The 15,281-nt window shown below is 42.5% G+C and overlaps 1 protein-coding gene across 1 annotated transcript in view; it reads left to right on the forward strand.

The window, feature by feature from the left end:
* The window catches only part of LOC142142669 (apolipoprotein L3-like), a 114,915-nt gene that overhangs the window by 21,726 nt on the left and 77,908 nt on the right, over positions 1 to 15,281 (forward strand). Inside the window, exons 2-4 of the mRNA XM_075200527.1 lie at positions 3,749 to 3,810; positions 3,905 to 3,934; positions 5,063 to 5,092. Coding sequence (XP_075056628.1) covers positions 3,808 to 3,810; positions 3,905 to 3,934; positions 5,063 to 5,092 — 63 coding nt within the window. The 5' untranslated portion in view covers positions 3,749 to 3,807. The remainder of the gene's footprint in view (positions 1 to 3,748; positions 3,811 to 3,904; positions 3,935 to 5,062; positions 5,093 to 15,281) is intronic.

The raw sequence follows: 15,281 nt of genomic DNA on the forward strand, positions 1-15,281 counted from the left end.
TCACCAGGTGATAGGCTTACCAGAGCAGTATAGATGGTAATATGGTACTCTGGTAGCAGGGTGATCACGGAACAGGAAATAGCAGATGATAGAGATGCTCAGGAAAGTCTATGACTAGCAGCACTGGTAATATGGATGTAGTAATACACGAGGAACTGTATGGACAAAGGACACGTGAGGGTAGTCAGTGGTCTGCGGTAGCAAGTTGTACCACTGCTATAGTGGGGAGGAATGTCCAACAGAAACGAGGAGGTGATGAGAGTCAGCGGTCTGCGGATAGCAAGTTGTACCGCTGTCTGAGTGAAGGAATGGAATCCAAGTGAAGGTATCCCGGGAGTCAGTGGTCTGCGTTAGCAAGTTGTACCACTGCTATGTGAGAGGATACTGGAACAGGTGACACAGGAAACAGGGATCAGTGGTCTGCCTCTAGCAAGTTGTACCACTGAATATATATGTGAGGAGGAGCACGGGGAGAGACTGCAATACAGAGGATACACGGGCACCTTAAACTTGATCCACAATAACATGCACAATATAGTAATGACTGAACAGCACTGCAATAATAGAAAGTCACTGAAACTATCCGGGCAAAAGATAACACAGTCAATGATGGTAATAGTCTCAGCGGATAGTAAACTCCAGAGGAGAACAAACTCAGTCCAGCAAGATATGCAATACACCAGCACAGTCAATGAGAAGTATGCATACCGTGGTTCAGGAGCAGGCTGTCAGACAGGAGTGCAGAGATACCTGAACGGCTGGAGGTCGGCAGGATGCGAAGTCCCTGGAGGGTGAAGTGGTAATCAAGTAGGTGCAGCGCACAGGTAGGTAGACCAGCAGGGGAACAAATACTCAGGAAGCAGTAGTATGTAGAACTGGACTCCTGGAGGACCCTGAAGAGTAGCGATGGTCTAGACGAGATGAAAGCAGTGAGGCGCAGATCCGATGCAGACTGGCGAGTAGAGACCAGCAGGAACACGGAGAAGCACGGAGAGCGGATCAGCTGTTGTAGACACGAGTAGAACTGAGGAGTAGCAGCCAGCAGGACTCTGCAGGTACACGGAGGTAGCGGATAACAACCAGCAGGTGCAGCCACGATGAAACACGGGAGAGCAGAGCTGAGCTGGAACTGTTGAGCACGGAGAGCAGCGGATAGGAATCAGTTGTAGCAGTCTCGAGGAAACACGGGAGAGATGAGATGAGCTGAAGACTGAAGCGCACGGAGGCAGCAGATAGGAATCAGCCAAACAGTCACGATGAAACACAGGCGAGTTGAAGTAGATTGAAGACTGTAGTGCACGGAGGCAGCGGATAGGAATCAGCTAACAGTCACGATGATACACAGCAGAGTTGAAGTGGTTTGAAGACTGTAGTGCACGGAGGCAGCGGATAGGAATCAGCTAACAGTCACGATGATACACAGCAGAGTTGAAGTGGTTTGAAGACTGTAGTGCACGGAGGCAGCGGATAGGAATCAGCTAACAGTCACGATGATACACAGCAGAGTTGAAGTGGTTTGAAGACTGTAGTGCACGGAGGCAGCGGATAGGAATCAGCTAACAGTCACGATGAAACACAGCAGAGTTGAAGTGGTTTGAAGACTGTAGTGCACGGAGGCAGCGGATAGGAATCAGCTAACAGTCACGATGAAACACAGGAGGGTTGAAGTGGTCTGGAAACCACAGGAGTAGAAGTGGTCTGGAAACCACAGGAATCAGCAGCGCTGAATACACGAGGAAACACAGGAACACCTTCAGAGGCTCATGGGGAATGAGACTCCAAGATCAGGCAACGTGGTATTGACCACAGGTGCTTAATATAGGGAGTGTTGCCTGATCTGCCAATTAAGTTAAAGGAACAGGTACTGAAGGGTTTGAAAGGGCTGCGCATGCGCAGACCCTCAGGATGGTGGATGGCCACGGTTCCTAAACATACGGGAAGAAGCACTCACAGTCCGGTGAGTGACAACCATCCTGCAAAAATGACTACAAGAGCACAGCGCAGAAGACTCAAAGAGGTTATGAATAAACTTAGAGCTAAAGACTTACACAAATTTCTCTAACTTGAAAACATATCTGTTCCATTAGTCTACAATATGTAAAACACTAAGCAAGAATGGTGTTCATGGCATGACACCACTGCTGTACAAAGTAAATATTGCTGTATGTCTGAAGCTCGTTAAAGAGCATCTAGATATTCCGCAGCGCTACTGGCAAAATGTTCTGAAGACATAGGAAACGAAGTCTGAGTTGTTTGGAAGGAACACACAAATCTATGTGTTTAGAAAAAAGGCCCAGCACACCAGCATCAAAACAACATCTCAACTGTAAAGTATGGTGGAGGGAGAATCATGGTCTGTGGGTGCGTTGCTGCCTCAGGGCTTGGACCACATGCTCTCATTGACTGAAAAATACATTCCAAAGTTTATCAAGATATTTTTCAAGAGAATGTAAGGCTAGCTGTCTGCTAATTGAATCTCAGCAGAAGTTGACTGGTGCACCTGACTTCAACTTAATTGAGATGTCCTGAAGAGAGCGTTTTACACCAGACATCCCAAAAATATTGCTGAACTGAACCAGTTTTGTAAGGCGGAATGGTCCAATATTCCTCCTGACTATTGTGCAGGTCTTATCTGCAGCTACAGGAAACGTTTGCTTGAGGTTATTGCTGCCAAAGGAGGGCAAACCAGTTATTAAATCCAAGGGTTCACCCTGCACTGAGAATATTTACATGTTTGATCAATAAATATACTAAAAACTATAATTGTTTGTGTGTTATTGGTTTAAGCAGACTGTGTTCGTATATTCTTGTGACTTAAATGAAGATTAGATCACATTATATGACCAATCCAGAAAATTTCAAAGGATTCACATATTTTTTTCTTGCCACTATATACAGGGCCATCTTTTCCATAGGGCACGATGGGCAGGTGCCCGGGGGCCCCACGGGCAAGGGGGCCCCATATGCAGGGCTCTTAATTAGAATAAATAATCCTGCAAAAGAAAAAACCTGCAAAAAAAAACCTTCAAGGGTCACTGAGCAAGTACATGTATCCATCTCTATCTCTATATATCTATATCTATATCTATATCTATATCTGTATCTCTATACATCTATATCTATATATATATATATATATATATATATATATATATATATATATGTAGGGGCCCCGGTGCACTGCTTTGCCCGGGGGCCCATAATGTTGTTAAGATGGCCCTGACTATATATATTCACGTTTGTTGAATTTGTGGTCTGTGAACATAGGTGGAGCAACAACGGTTAATTCATTTTGCTGTGTGGTGTGGTTGGAGTAGGACTGGGAGCAGTTAAGGCCAAATTCCAAATCTAAGATAAATATTTTACAGAACAGTTTTGAAAATGTTGCTTATCTCTCGCTGGCAGTAATTTGAGAGATTTGTCAGCTGGCCTCACCGAGTTCAGGATGATTTTTTTATACTTCTTTTGTGGTCTTTATGGCTAACATCAGCCATGCACTGTGGACGCATTGGTTTACTCCTAGTACTTTATTATCTGTTACTTAAATAAATCTGCATTGATTCAACCTCAAAAAATTTAATTAGAAAAAGTAGGCTGGCAAATTTGCATATTGATTTAATAACAGTAAATGTTCATTTTTGAAATACAATGCATGAAATAAATCAAGGTATGAGAAATGTAGTGCGAAGGTGTAATGTACATTTGCATGAATTACTAGGTAAAACAAATGTCATTTGCTCTCCTCTAGTCTAATAGAACACGGAGATCTGCTACTGACTGTGACAAATTGAAGAATTAATTCCCAGTATGGTATGTTAAAGTTGTTTTCTGTTTTATCCTATAAAATACCCCATAATAATATTCAAACAACTGACAATTATTAATGTAACTTTTTAATTTACAGGCAGATAAAGCTGAAAAGCTGCTACAATCGGTAAGACATTTACATTAGATTTTTACATGAAAACTAAAATACACGGTGGAGGTCACTTATGAAGTGCACCTTATGCATGCAAATATACTGCACACTTAGAGCACCACCGCAAAGTATAAGTGCACCTCTATGTGTGTAGAGGCAGAAAGATCTTTGGGAGGTGCACAGGGCCGGTGCTAGTATGTCTGGCGCCCCCTGCAAACGATAAATTTGCACTCTCCTCTTTTATAAATTATTTATTAATTCAGTAATGCTTTTTTTTTTAATACAATTCATATAATAAACTTTAATAAAGAGAGTAGTACAAATAAACACATTAAACAGCAAACATGAATTGCTATATGAATAATGTAAATGAAGAATATGTATTCTTTGTAATAAAAGTTTACATTTTTGGCAAATTAGTTTGGTTGTGCCCCCTCCTTCATCACACTGTGCCCACTCCTCTATCACACTGTGCCCCTTTATAATCACACTGTGCCCCTTCATCCCCACACTATGCCCCTTCAACATCACCACAATATGCTCCCTTATGATCACACTGTGCCCTCCATGCTGCTTTTACTCCCTTCACCAGGTCCCCCTTTATCACACTGCACTATGGTGCCTCTGTTTCTTTATTTGCCTTTCTATTGCAGTCTTTCTTCTGTTTTCTGCTCTTGCTTGTGACTCCTCTCTGCGCTGCTTCTCACTGAAAATATCAGGTGTGATGACGTCACGCCCGAAAGCAGTGCGAACGGTGCAGGGAGGAGGGAAGGAGGGCGTCACAGCAATCAGTAAAAGTATTTTTATTCATTTTTTTTCTGGGTCAGCAGACAAGCGGGGGGATGGCAGGCGGTGGGGAGTGCCTCTCAGGCTTGGTGCCCACCTTGCTTACCCCGCTTACCGCATTCCGACAGCCCTGGAAATGCACAATGGAAAAGTGTAACCGGCTATACCTTCAGTACCACATTTTTACATTGTATAAAAGTGTTAGTTTTTCACATAAATTATGGCTTAAATAATTCACGAGAGTAAGGGGTCCTCAAGTCTGTTTTTATAACATCACTTTTCTGTGTGAAAAATGTGAATTGTGCTCACTGTTAATTACTTTTCCTCAAAATACTAATCTAACTTTTTAATTTACAGCCAGACACAGCTAAAAAGCTGCACAAATCGGTAAGACATCATTTTACATTAGATTTGTACATAAAAACTAAAACGCGGGGGAGGTCACTTATGAAGTGCACCTTATGCACGAAATATACTGCACACTTGGAGCACCACTGCAAAGTATAAGTGCACCTCTATGTGTGGAGAGGCAGAAAAATCTTTAGGAGGTGCACAGGGCCTGTGCTAGTATGTCTGGTGCCCAGCCTAATAAAGAAATTTGCACCCTCCTCTGTTATAAATTATTTGTTAATTCAATAGTGCTTTTTCTTTTAATACAAATAATATAATAAACATTAATATTGAAAGTAATACAAATAAATACATTAAACAGGAAACAAATTGCTATAGGAACAATATAAATGTAATAAAATTTAACGTTTTTGGCAAATTTGTTTGGTTGTGCCCCCTCCTCCATCATACTGTGCCCCTTCAACATCACACTGTGCCCTCCATCACGCTTTTGCTCTTCCATCAGTGTCCCCTTCAATTTCCCCTTTATCACACTGTGCCATGGTGCCATCTTTATGACACTGCCAGTTCATCTTCACAATGTGCCCTGTTATGATCACACTGTGGTCTCCATGTTGCTTTTGCTCCCCTTCACCAGGCCCCCCTTTATCTAATGGTGGCTCTGTTCCTTTACTTACCTTTCTATTGCCTTCATGCTTCTGTTTTCTTCTCTTGCTCGTGGCTCCTCTCTGCGCTGCTCCTCTCTGAAAATGTTGGGCATGATGGCGTTACACCCGACAGTCAGTGTGAATGGTGCAGGGAGGAGGGCACAGGGGACTGTTGCAATCGGATAAGTATTTTTATTATTTTTTTTCTTTTTCGGCAGACATAGCGTGATACTGTATCAGGCTATGTTTGCTTTCTCTTTTTCTTTTACATATGTATAATACTTTGAGAATTCACATATTATACAGAAGAGAAGAGGATATATCTCTTCTAAAATACAAGTATTTTTCTATGTATGTCACATGATACACACGTTTGATTTATGAGGAATTAGTGTTGGAGATTTCTCTACACTTTTTAGGGGATTGTTTAGTTTATTATATCAGAGAGGACCAAGTTCCCTTAATATTGTTAAAAATATTTTGAGTACAAAAACACTATTAGCTCTTGAATTTGTAGTCACTATTTATTAAATTTATAACTGTTCCTTGAGGAAGTGTATATCCCCATACTAAATTAGTAAAGCTGCATATAGAAGGTGTGCAGAACACACTTGGTGTTTTTTTTAATTGCACTTAAAGGGCTAAATTGCTTTCCACACTATTCTAATTTCAAAGACATTATGTGAAACCATTCTCGTTTTATGACCATGTGCTTGTACCACCCGTCCCTAAAGGTGGGCTCCCCAGCCACTGAAACTGGCGTCTGCTGTGAGTATTATCCAATTTGACTCAAAAAGTGACTCTTTTGTCTATATTTTGGTCTTTACCACCATTGTAGTTTTCCTGGTGGCAATTGATAGGGTGATAGCATGATTCAGAGAAGACTTCTTGTGATCCCACTGTGTCAGATGTTCCAACTGGAGATCCCGCATGCGCCACCTTGTCCAAAGAATAATCCCTATGGTAGAGAAAACATTCTTAACAAGTTCCTCTTCTTATTAACATTTGATGAGTCTACAACTGATGTGCCAGGGACTGGATCTCGATGCACCTCTCTTCTGACAGAGACACTCTGTTCTGAATTGTGCTATCTGGACCACCATAAATGTTATCTGTTGTGATGGAATGCTATGACTCTTTGCCTTGTTCACAATCCAGTTATGCTGTTGTGGAACTGCTATCACCTTGAACTTCCCATCAGAAAAATATCATCCAGATAGAGCCATATCCGGACTCCTTGTTTCCTCAACTTTGTCACCAGAGTATCTTGATAAAAATCCTTTGAGATTTTGCCAGAGCAAAAGGCAGGCAGGTGAACTGAAAGTGTTGGTCCAAGACCCAGAACTTGAGGAATTTCCTGTGATGAACTGCAACAGGAATATGACAAAAATAGGCATCCTGAAGGTCTATGGATGCGAGAAAAAATTCTCCTTCACTGACTTCGCAGGAACCAAATTCACAGAATCCATGTGAAACGTCTGGTCAAACCTGCTGAGCCTTTTCAAAATCTAGAAACATGCAAAAAGCTCCTAATGAATTTTAGACAAGGATGAGTCTAGAATAAAAACTTGGGCCTTCTTTACCTGTAAGAATAAGAAAGATTGCACGAGCCTCTATTACGGATTGTAAAAACACCCATTCCATTAGGGTTGACAAAATCCTGTACTGAACAAAGAGGCCCCCGCTGGGACACCTATGAAAATATTATGTTTGTGTTGTCGCCACCAATAAATATTGTCCAATGCGATTATTGTGGCTCCAATGCACAAAGAGATTTAATAGCAAAAGATAGCATAATTACAGCAAACCATGATGATGCGTAAGAAGGTATAATGTAATACAGGAAAGTATAGCCAAATACAATACACTTGCGCCCCCTGGGCCAAGGTCCAGCATCAATCTTGATGTCTGCAGTCAAAGAGAGATTTAATACTCTGCCAGGGGCTTGCTTACATACAGTTTGAGTTAACAAAAAAACAGTGATGATGTCACAATGTACACAACGATTAACAAAGGTCTTTCTTCATTGGTCCAGGGGTCAAGGCAGTTCAAAAAAATGCAGATCATAGGTCAGTTCAACGGATTCCTCTCCAAAGGTGGGGGCAGCTCACTCCAACAGCTGAGCACATGTTGTTCCTGAGGGAACTGACCTAATCCAGTTCAAACCAACCTATAAACATGTGCTGCCTACAGTATTATAGCGTATCAATCTTATTTTATTCATAACTATCGATTTCTAAGTGCGTTCAATACTCTGTTGACACTGGATTTCTACTGGTGAAATAAGGAATGATATAAGACCAAATACCATACATTTCTTAGGACCTGAAACATAAATATTTGTAATGTAAATTTATCTTTGCATAAATAACCTTTAAGTTTTACTAATAAACTGATGGGAGTTGGAACTTTATTAAATGTGTACTATTTACAAATGTAAGTGTAAATGTAAGTGTGTGTGTTGTTTTCCCATGCGATTGTGTCATTAGATATGGCGTACTAATCACAATCGCACGGGAAACCAATATTAATTAATTTAGCCTACTTCATCCAATTATTTGACTTCCACAACACTCTATGCTGTACCTATTTCTTACAGTGTTCAACATCCATTGATTTATTATTATTATTATTATTATTATTACTATTTATTTATAGGGCGCCACTAGGTATCCGTAGCGCCGTACAGGGACAGACAGAAACGGTACAGGGTGAGACAGCACGGAACAGTTAACAAAAAGCAAAGTAACTCAAAAGCTCAAAGTACAGCAAGATGAAAGGTGAAAGCCCCCGATTTGTGATAGAGTGGGTCGATACCTTTATCTACTGAGCGTACTCGCTTCATAATAGTGGTAACACGGCTGATCCTGACAACAATCATTGTACAGTCTTCTGAATTTAACTTTTTAGGTCTGAGTGTTCAAATGGACTATTTGGATGCAGTAGGCTTATCTACTAACTATACTGTCTCCCTGGCTTATAACCTATCCCCTCTTTGGAGTGTTGACGAGCCAAGTAAGAGTACTTAGGCCTTCTATCTTGTGGAAGGCATTAGTGGAACCAAAGTAAACTTCCTAGATGTCTCTTTATCTCTCTGGACTCATTAGAGAAATCTTCTAAATTTTCAGAAAAATCACATTCCAATTGTGTGTATCTCTTCAGCTAAATTCATGCTTGTTTGAGGCCTTGGTCTCTTCAATTTTTATATAGCACACAGATCTTCCTTAGACACAAAGACTCCATTATCAAGGGCATAAAGCTCCTTATACTCAGGGGGGCTGATTTGTCTCCCTTTGAATGAGAACTGCATACTGTACCATAAGGACCCCTTCAGGCTCAATTGTTAATGTTTTATCACAGGCCCCACAACTCCCAAGTGTCCTTGTATACCAGACACTATTAACTAACTGAAGCATGTATGCATACATAAACTAGCACCCCTAATGTAGGGGCTTATCTAGTGCAGGTGTATTTCAGCTGTTTGGGTTTTGCTGCACCACAATGATTGTGGCACAACATTCCCCAAAGGTAGGGAACAGCATAGAGTCATCCTAAGCCCTCTATAGCCTGGTCTCCAACTTGGCGCTCTGTGATACAGCGTTCACATGAGCAGACTGCCGAAAACTGCGCCAGGTTTGAATCACTTGCACTAGACCTGCTCCTGGAGGTAGCAGACTGGTGTTTCCCAGGTAGCCAGCTCAGTCTTTCGGATTTCAGCATCAGATGAGAAGAGTAGGTAAGCACTACAGAACTTTATAAAACACTACCTACCACAATTGACATGCCTTGGCATCCAGGGCCTGCCCAGGGCCTGTAGTTCGTCTTCAAAAAACAATGTTAGATTGGTAGCTCCCTGTCTTCTGTGCTCATTTCACCTCTAACTCAAATCTGTAATCTCTCACTCTCTACTGGCATCTTTCCATCACTATACAAGCATGCAGTGATTACTCCTATTCTAAAAAAACAAAACTCCGACCCAAACTCTCTCTCAAATTACCGCCCCATCTCTCAGCTCCCTTGCCCCTCCAAGTTTCTAGAGAGACTTGCCTACACTCGCCTCACACGCTTTCTTTCCGCAAACAACCTGTTGGATCCTCTTCAGTCTGGCTTTCGTTCTCAACACTCCACAGAGACTGCGCTGACCAAGGTTGTTAATGATCTGATCACTGCTAAGACTGAACGCCATTACTCTCTCCTAATTCTCCTTGATCTCTCGGCTGCATTTGACACCGTTGACCACTCTCTTCTCATACAAACGCTGCAATCCCTAGGTCTTCAAGACACAGTTCTATCCTGGTTCTCATCTTACCTCTCTAATCGCTCTTTCACTGTTAATTTCTCTGGAGCCACCTCTGCTCCGCTTCCCCTATCAGTTGGAGTACCACAAGGCTTGGTGCTAGGTCCTCTGCTGTTCTCTATCTATACCGCTTCTCTTGGAAATCTAATAAGTTCCTTTGGCTTTCAGTATCATCTCTATGCGGATGATACCCAAATCTATCTATCCTCTGCTGATATCTCGACATCTGTGTTGTCCCGTGTAACTGACTGTCTTTCTGCCATTTCATCTTGGATGTCCTCTCATCAACTCAAACTTAATCTTTCTAAAACAGAGTTAATAATATTCCCACCCGCCAACAAGAGCATACCTGACATTTCTATCTCTGTTGATAACATGACCATAAATCCCACCCCACAAGCTCGCTGCCTAGGTATAATCCTTGATTCACGCCTATCCTTTGTTCCCCACATTGACTCTATATCTAAATCATGTTACATACATCTAAAGAACATTTCCAGAATCCGCACATATCTCACACAAGACACTGCTAAAACCTTAATTCATGCACTAATCATCTCCCGCATTGACTATTGCAATTCCCTCCTTACTGGTCTTCCCAAAAACAGACTCAAACCCCTAAAATCTATTTTGCATGCTTTGGCAAGACTGATTTTCCTTGCAAATAGCTATTCCTCTGTTGAATCACTCTGTATGTCTCTACACTGGCTGCCTGTCTTCTACCGAATCCAATATAAAATACTTTTACTAACCTACAAGGCCATCAACAAAGCTGCACCAACATACATCTTCTCTCTTGTCTCAAAATATCTCCCAACTCGGCAACTCTGTTCTGCAAAAGATCTGCGTCTCTCATCCACCCTCATTACATCCTCCCATTCCCGGTTACAGGACTTTTTTCGGGCTGCACCCACTCTATGGAACTCTCTCCCTTGCACAATAAGACTCTCCTCTGTTCTACAAACTTTCAAGCGTTCTCTGAAAACCTACCTATTCAGACAAGCTTATAATATTCCTCAACCACCATCTTAACCTCACTACCTTTAGCCTGTTACACAATTTCACAGAAGACAACTACCCCCGGACCAACATTGTTGTGTGACAGGATCATTTAGCTTATAAGTCACCTTACCTTTGCAGTCTGGCTGGGCCAAGATGCAAAATGTATACTTAACCTCATGTGTCAATCTCCCATTGTCCCATAGATTGTAAGCTTGCGAGCAGGGCCTTCTGACCTCTTTGTCTGTTTTACCCAGTTTGTTTATTAGTTTATTACGTTTGTCCCCAATTGTAAAGCGCTACGGAATATGTTGGCGCTATATAAATAAATGATGATGATGATGATGATGAATGTTACAAAAATACACAAACACACTAGGATAGAAAAAAAACATTTATTCTAAATTAAGAAAGCCCCACACATCCCTCATTAACCAGTTTATTTCCTCAGCTAGTTCTACACTGGCCCCCTGGCATCTGCCGGATCACTGGCAGTCATGCCAATGGGTACAGAAAATAACCAACCAGCATAGGACACCACTCAAGGTGATTAGTTAAGTGCCAAATGACACATAACCGGCATTGCGATCATATATATAAGCCAGGAAATTCCCAAGTTTTCCCACAGTTAGTGGAAGTGGAGAGGAAAGTGAGATATGTATGTTTTTTAGTGTAAAATGCCCATTTCTGTACTGCACATGCACACAAAATAATGTGTCTGCCTACGTCCATATGTAGACTCGCATCTCCTTCTGCTTAGAGCGGTGGTAAGGGAAGGGGTGAGTAAGCATAGACAGTGTACAGTGTGTGTGCGCAAATGTGAGTCAGACCTGGACACAGCCACATAGACGGCTGTCAGGAGCCGTATCTATTGTGACTGGTGTAACAACCTGTACTAATGAGGATGATTATCAGCATGTATCTTGTTAGTGTACATATTTTTATATACACCTCTTCCCCCTAAAAGTGCTGTCAGCCCCATTGCTCATAGCATGTTATGCTTGCAACAATTTCGGGGGATGAACAGCATAGAGTACGCCTACAAAAGCCTCAAGCAGCACTAGACTATGAAAGACTTGGCTGGAGAAAGTTTCAGAGTTTTTTCTTTCCCAAAAAATCAAGGTACCCCAGTATATTTAAAGAAAAAAATAATTCAAATCATGCATATCACACAAAGGCAACAAGTGGGAAAGGCAGGTTACAATGAAGAATAAGTCTGTTGCAGCAAGGCCTAGCAAGTTACAATGAAGTAGCGCACTATAATTGCAGATATCTATATATTATGTGGCATCTTACTTTTTATTTATATTCTATTCAGTTTTAATTTTAAGGAACTTTCCTTTCAACTTACAGAATATTTATGCAGGTGTAAGTATATTAATACACCACCGCCATCTAGTGGTATCAAAATATATTGGGACTTTAACTTATCCATTGCTTACAGCGCCACTCTTTCAAAGTACATTTTGATAAGCTGCTATCTGAATATTTTGAGAGCATATCTTATAATACAATCATAGCATCCTGATTCAAAGAGTTTGTTAGGCCATTCCGACAATGTACCACTTATTACAATCAGGGCTGCCAAGAGGAATTCAGGGCCCCGGTCAGGGCCGGATTAAGGGAATAAGGGGCCTCCATTCCCCCGTGAGAGACCCCCTCCCCGCGTGGTTCGAGCCACCGGACCTTACATTGGGCAGAACACTCACCAACAATTGGCATTGTCCCTTCTAGAATCACAACATTTCCCATACTGTCCTGCTCTCTCCTACCTGTTCTTCTCACTTTCACCACCTGTGGCTGCAGGTTTCTTTAGTTGCGGCTTGTCTGGATCCTGGAATGCTGGGGGCCCTATTTGGAAAAAAATGGCTACAATTAGATAATTCCAAACAACCCTGGTGTTAAATCAATACCACCCATGATTAATAATTAGGCTTTCCTCCAGCTCCAACATTACAATAATGTGCCCCTTCATCATCGCCATGCCTTATGATCACACTGCGCCCTCCATGCTGCTTTTGCCCCTTCACCTGGCTCCCCTTCATCACACTATATTATGCTGCTCCCCCCCTTTTTCAATCCCACTGTGCCATGCCTCCCCCCTTTTTTAACCCCACTGTGCCATGCTGCCCCCTGTTTTTTTAACCCCACTGTGCCATGCTGCCCCCCATTTTTTAACCCCACTGTGACATGCTCCCCCCTGTTTTTTAACCCCACTGTGCAATGCTGCCCCATTTTTTAATCCCACTGTGCCATGCCTCCCCCTCTTTTTAACCCCACTGTACCATGCTGCCCTCCATTTTTTAACCCCACTGTGCCATGCTGCCCCCCTTGTTTTTTAACCCCAGTCTGACATGTTCCCCCCTGTTTTTTAACCCCACTGTGCCATGCTGCCCCGTTTTTTAACCCCACTGTGTCATGCTGCCTCCCATTTTTTTAACCCCACTGTGCCATGCCCCCCCATTTTTAACCCCTCTGTGCCATGCCCCCCCTCCCCGTTTTTAACCCCATTGTGCCATGCTCCCCCCATTTTTTAACCCCACTGTGTCATGCTGCCCCCTCCCCATTTTTTAACCCCTCTGTGTCATGCTGCCCCACCCTGGTTTTTAACCCCTCTGTGCCATGCCCACCCTCATTTTTTAACCCCTCTGTGCCATACCCACTCTGTTTTTTAACTCCCCTGTGTCATGCTGCCCCCCACCCGTTTTTAACCCCTTTGTGCCATGCCCCCTCCCCATTTTTTAACCCCTGTGTGCCATGCCCCCTCCCCCCCTGTTTTCCTCCCTTTACTTACCTTTTCCTTTTCTTCTCTCTTCTTTCTTGGTCCTCTCTGCTGCTCTGTGCTCCATTCAGGCTGAATGCTGGGCGTGACATGATGACGTGCCATGCCCCCTCCCCCCCTGTTTTCCTCCCTTTACTTACCTTTTCCTTTTCTTCTCTCTTCTTTCTTGGTCCTCTCTGCTGCTCTGTGCTCCATTCAGGCTGAATGCTGGGCGTGACATGATGACGTGTCATGCCCGGCATTCAGTCTGAATGGAGCAGAGAGCAGCAGAGAGGAGGGACGCCGGCGCTGTGATCATGTGAGTAGGTGTATTTTTTTATTAACTACCCTGCTCCCCCCACCAACGACCGAGCCTTCCCCCCCCGCCGCCGCCGCAAAAAAAAAAAACAACAACAAAAAAAAAGTTAAAAAAAAGTCATCGGCGCGAGGGCCCGGGTAATTAGTACCCGCTCCCCCCCCCCTCTCGGCAGCCCTGATTACAATAGTTTTAAATCTGTATCACACATCTTCACAAAGCAATTAAATAGTAATTTAAGCACTATAATCACTACAATTAAGAACATTATTATTATAATCAGGGCCACCAAAGTAATTGGGGCTCCCTTCCATAAATTATTAGTAGTTTGTGTACTTTCACGATATCTAGGCATGGCCACACCATGTTGGGAGCATGGCCACGCTGGGGGAGGGGAGAAAAAGAGGAAAAATTTGAAAGAGAGAGATCAAGAGAGATTGGAAAACAAAATTAGGAGTGCTAAAGGAGAAGGCTGTTAGTGGACTGTTTTGCTCTCTCCTACCTACAACCTGCTACTGGTTTCTTGTCTGGATCCTGGAATGTCTGGCAAATGTATAGATACATGAAATATGGAGAGCTGAAAAATATGGAGGGCGAGCTGCAGAAAGCTACAAGTCAAAAACATCTGCTGGTGTGTGTGTCAGCTGATGCCCTTCAAAGCGAGCCTGACAACGGAGATGGAGGCTCCCGTGTCGGGGAATTGTGGGTGAGCGGTGAAGGAATACAAGCAAGACTGCAATCAAGATCAGGGCTGAAGAGGGCTGTCAGACACTAATATCATTGGTGCCATCACTGCAAAAACAACAAACACATTTTTACAATAGGTAACATAGAATGAAAAAGTCTCCAATATAGGCATGGCTACAATGTCCCCTTATCCACATGTATTTAGAAACTGCATTTGCACTCTAGTGAGCTGGACAACATTAACAGAGCTATAAAAAGTACATTGTTATGCTACACATTTTGTGAGAAAAAAGGAACAGGCTGCTATGAAACTCGTTTCGTCACACTGATTAGAAAAATAAATATATATATAGCATTTCATTAATTTATGATAAGTAAGAACTATTGTCATTTGTTAGTCAGAGCGTGTGTGATAACTACAGATGCTCACTGACCCCCGTGAAGTGGTTTTGGTTTTGGATCTGGATTAGCTTTGTGTCTTGGCTTTGGTTTTGGCAAAACCACCCTCGTGTGTTTTG

Source organism: Mixophyes fleayi, chromosome 3 (genome assembly GCF_038048845.1).
Source record: "Mixophyes fleayi isolate aMixFle1 chromosome 3, aMixFle1.hap1, whole genome shotgun sequence".
Classification (NCBI taxonomy): Eukaryota; Metazoa; Chordata; class Amphibia; order Anura; family Limnodynastidae; genus Mixophyes; species Mixophyes fleayi.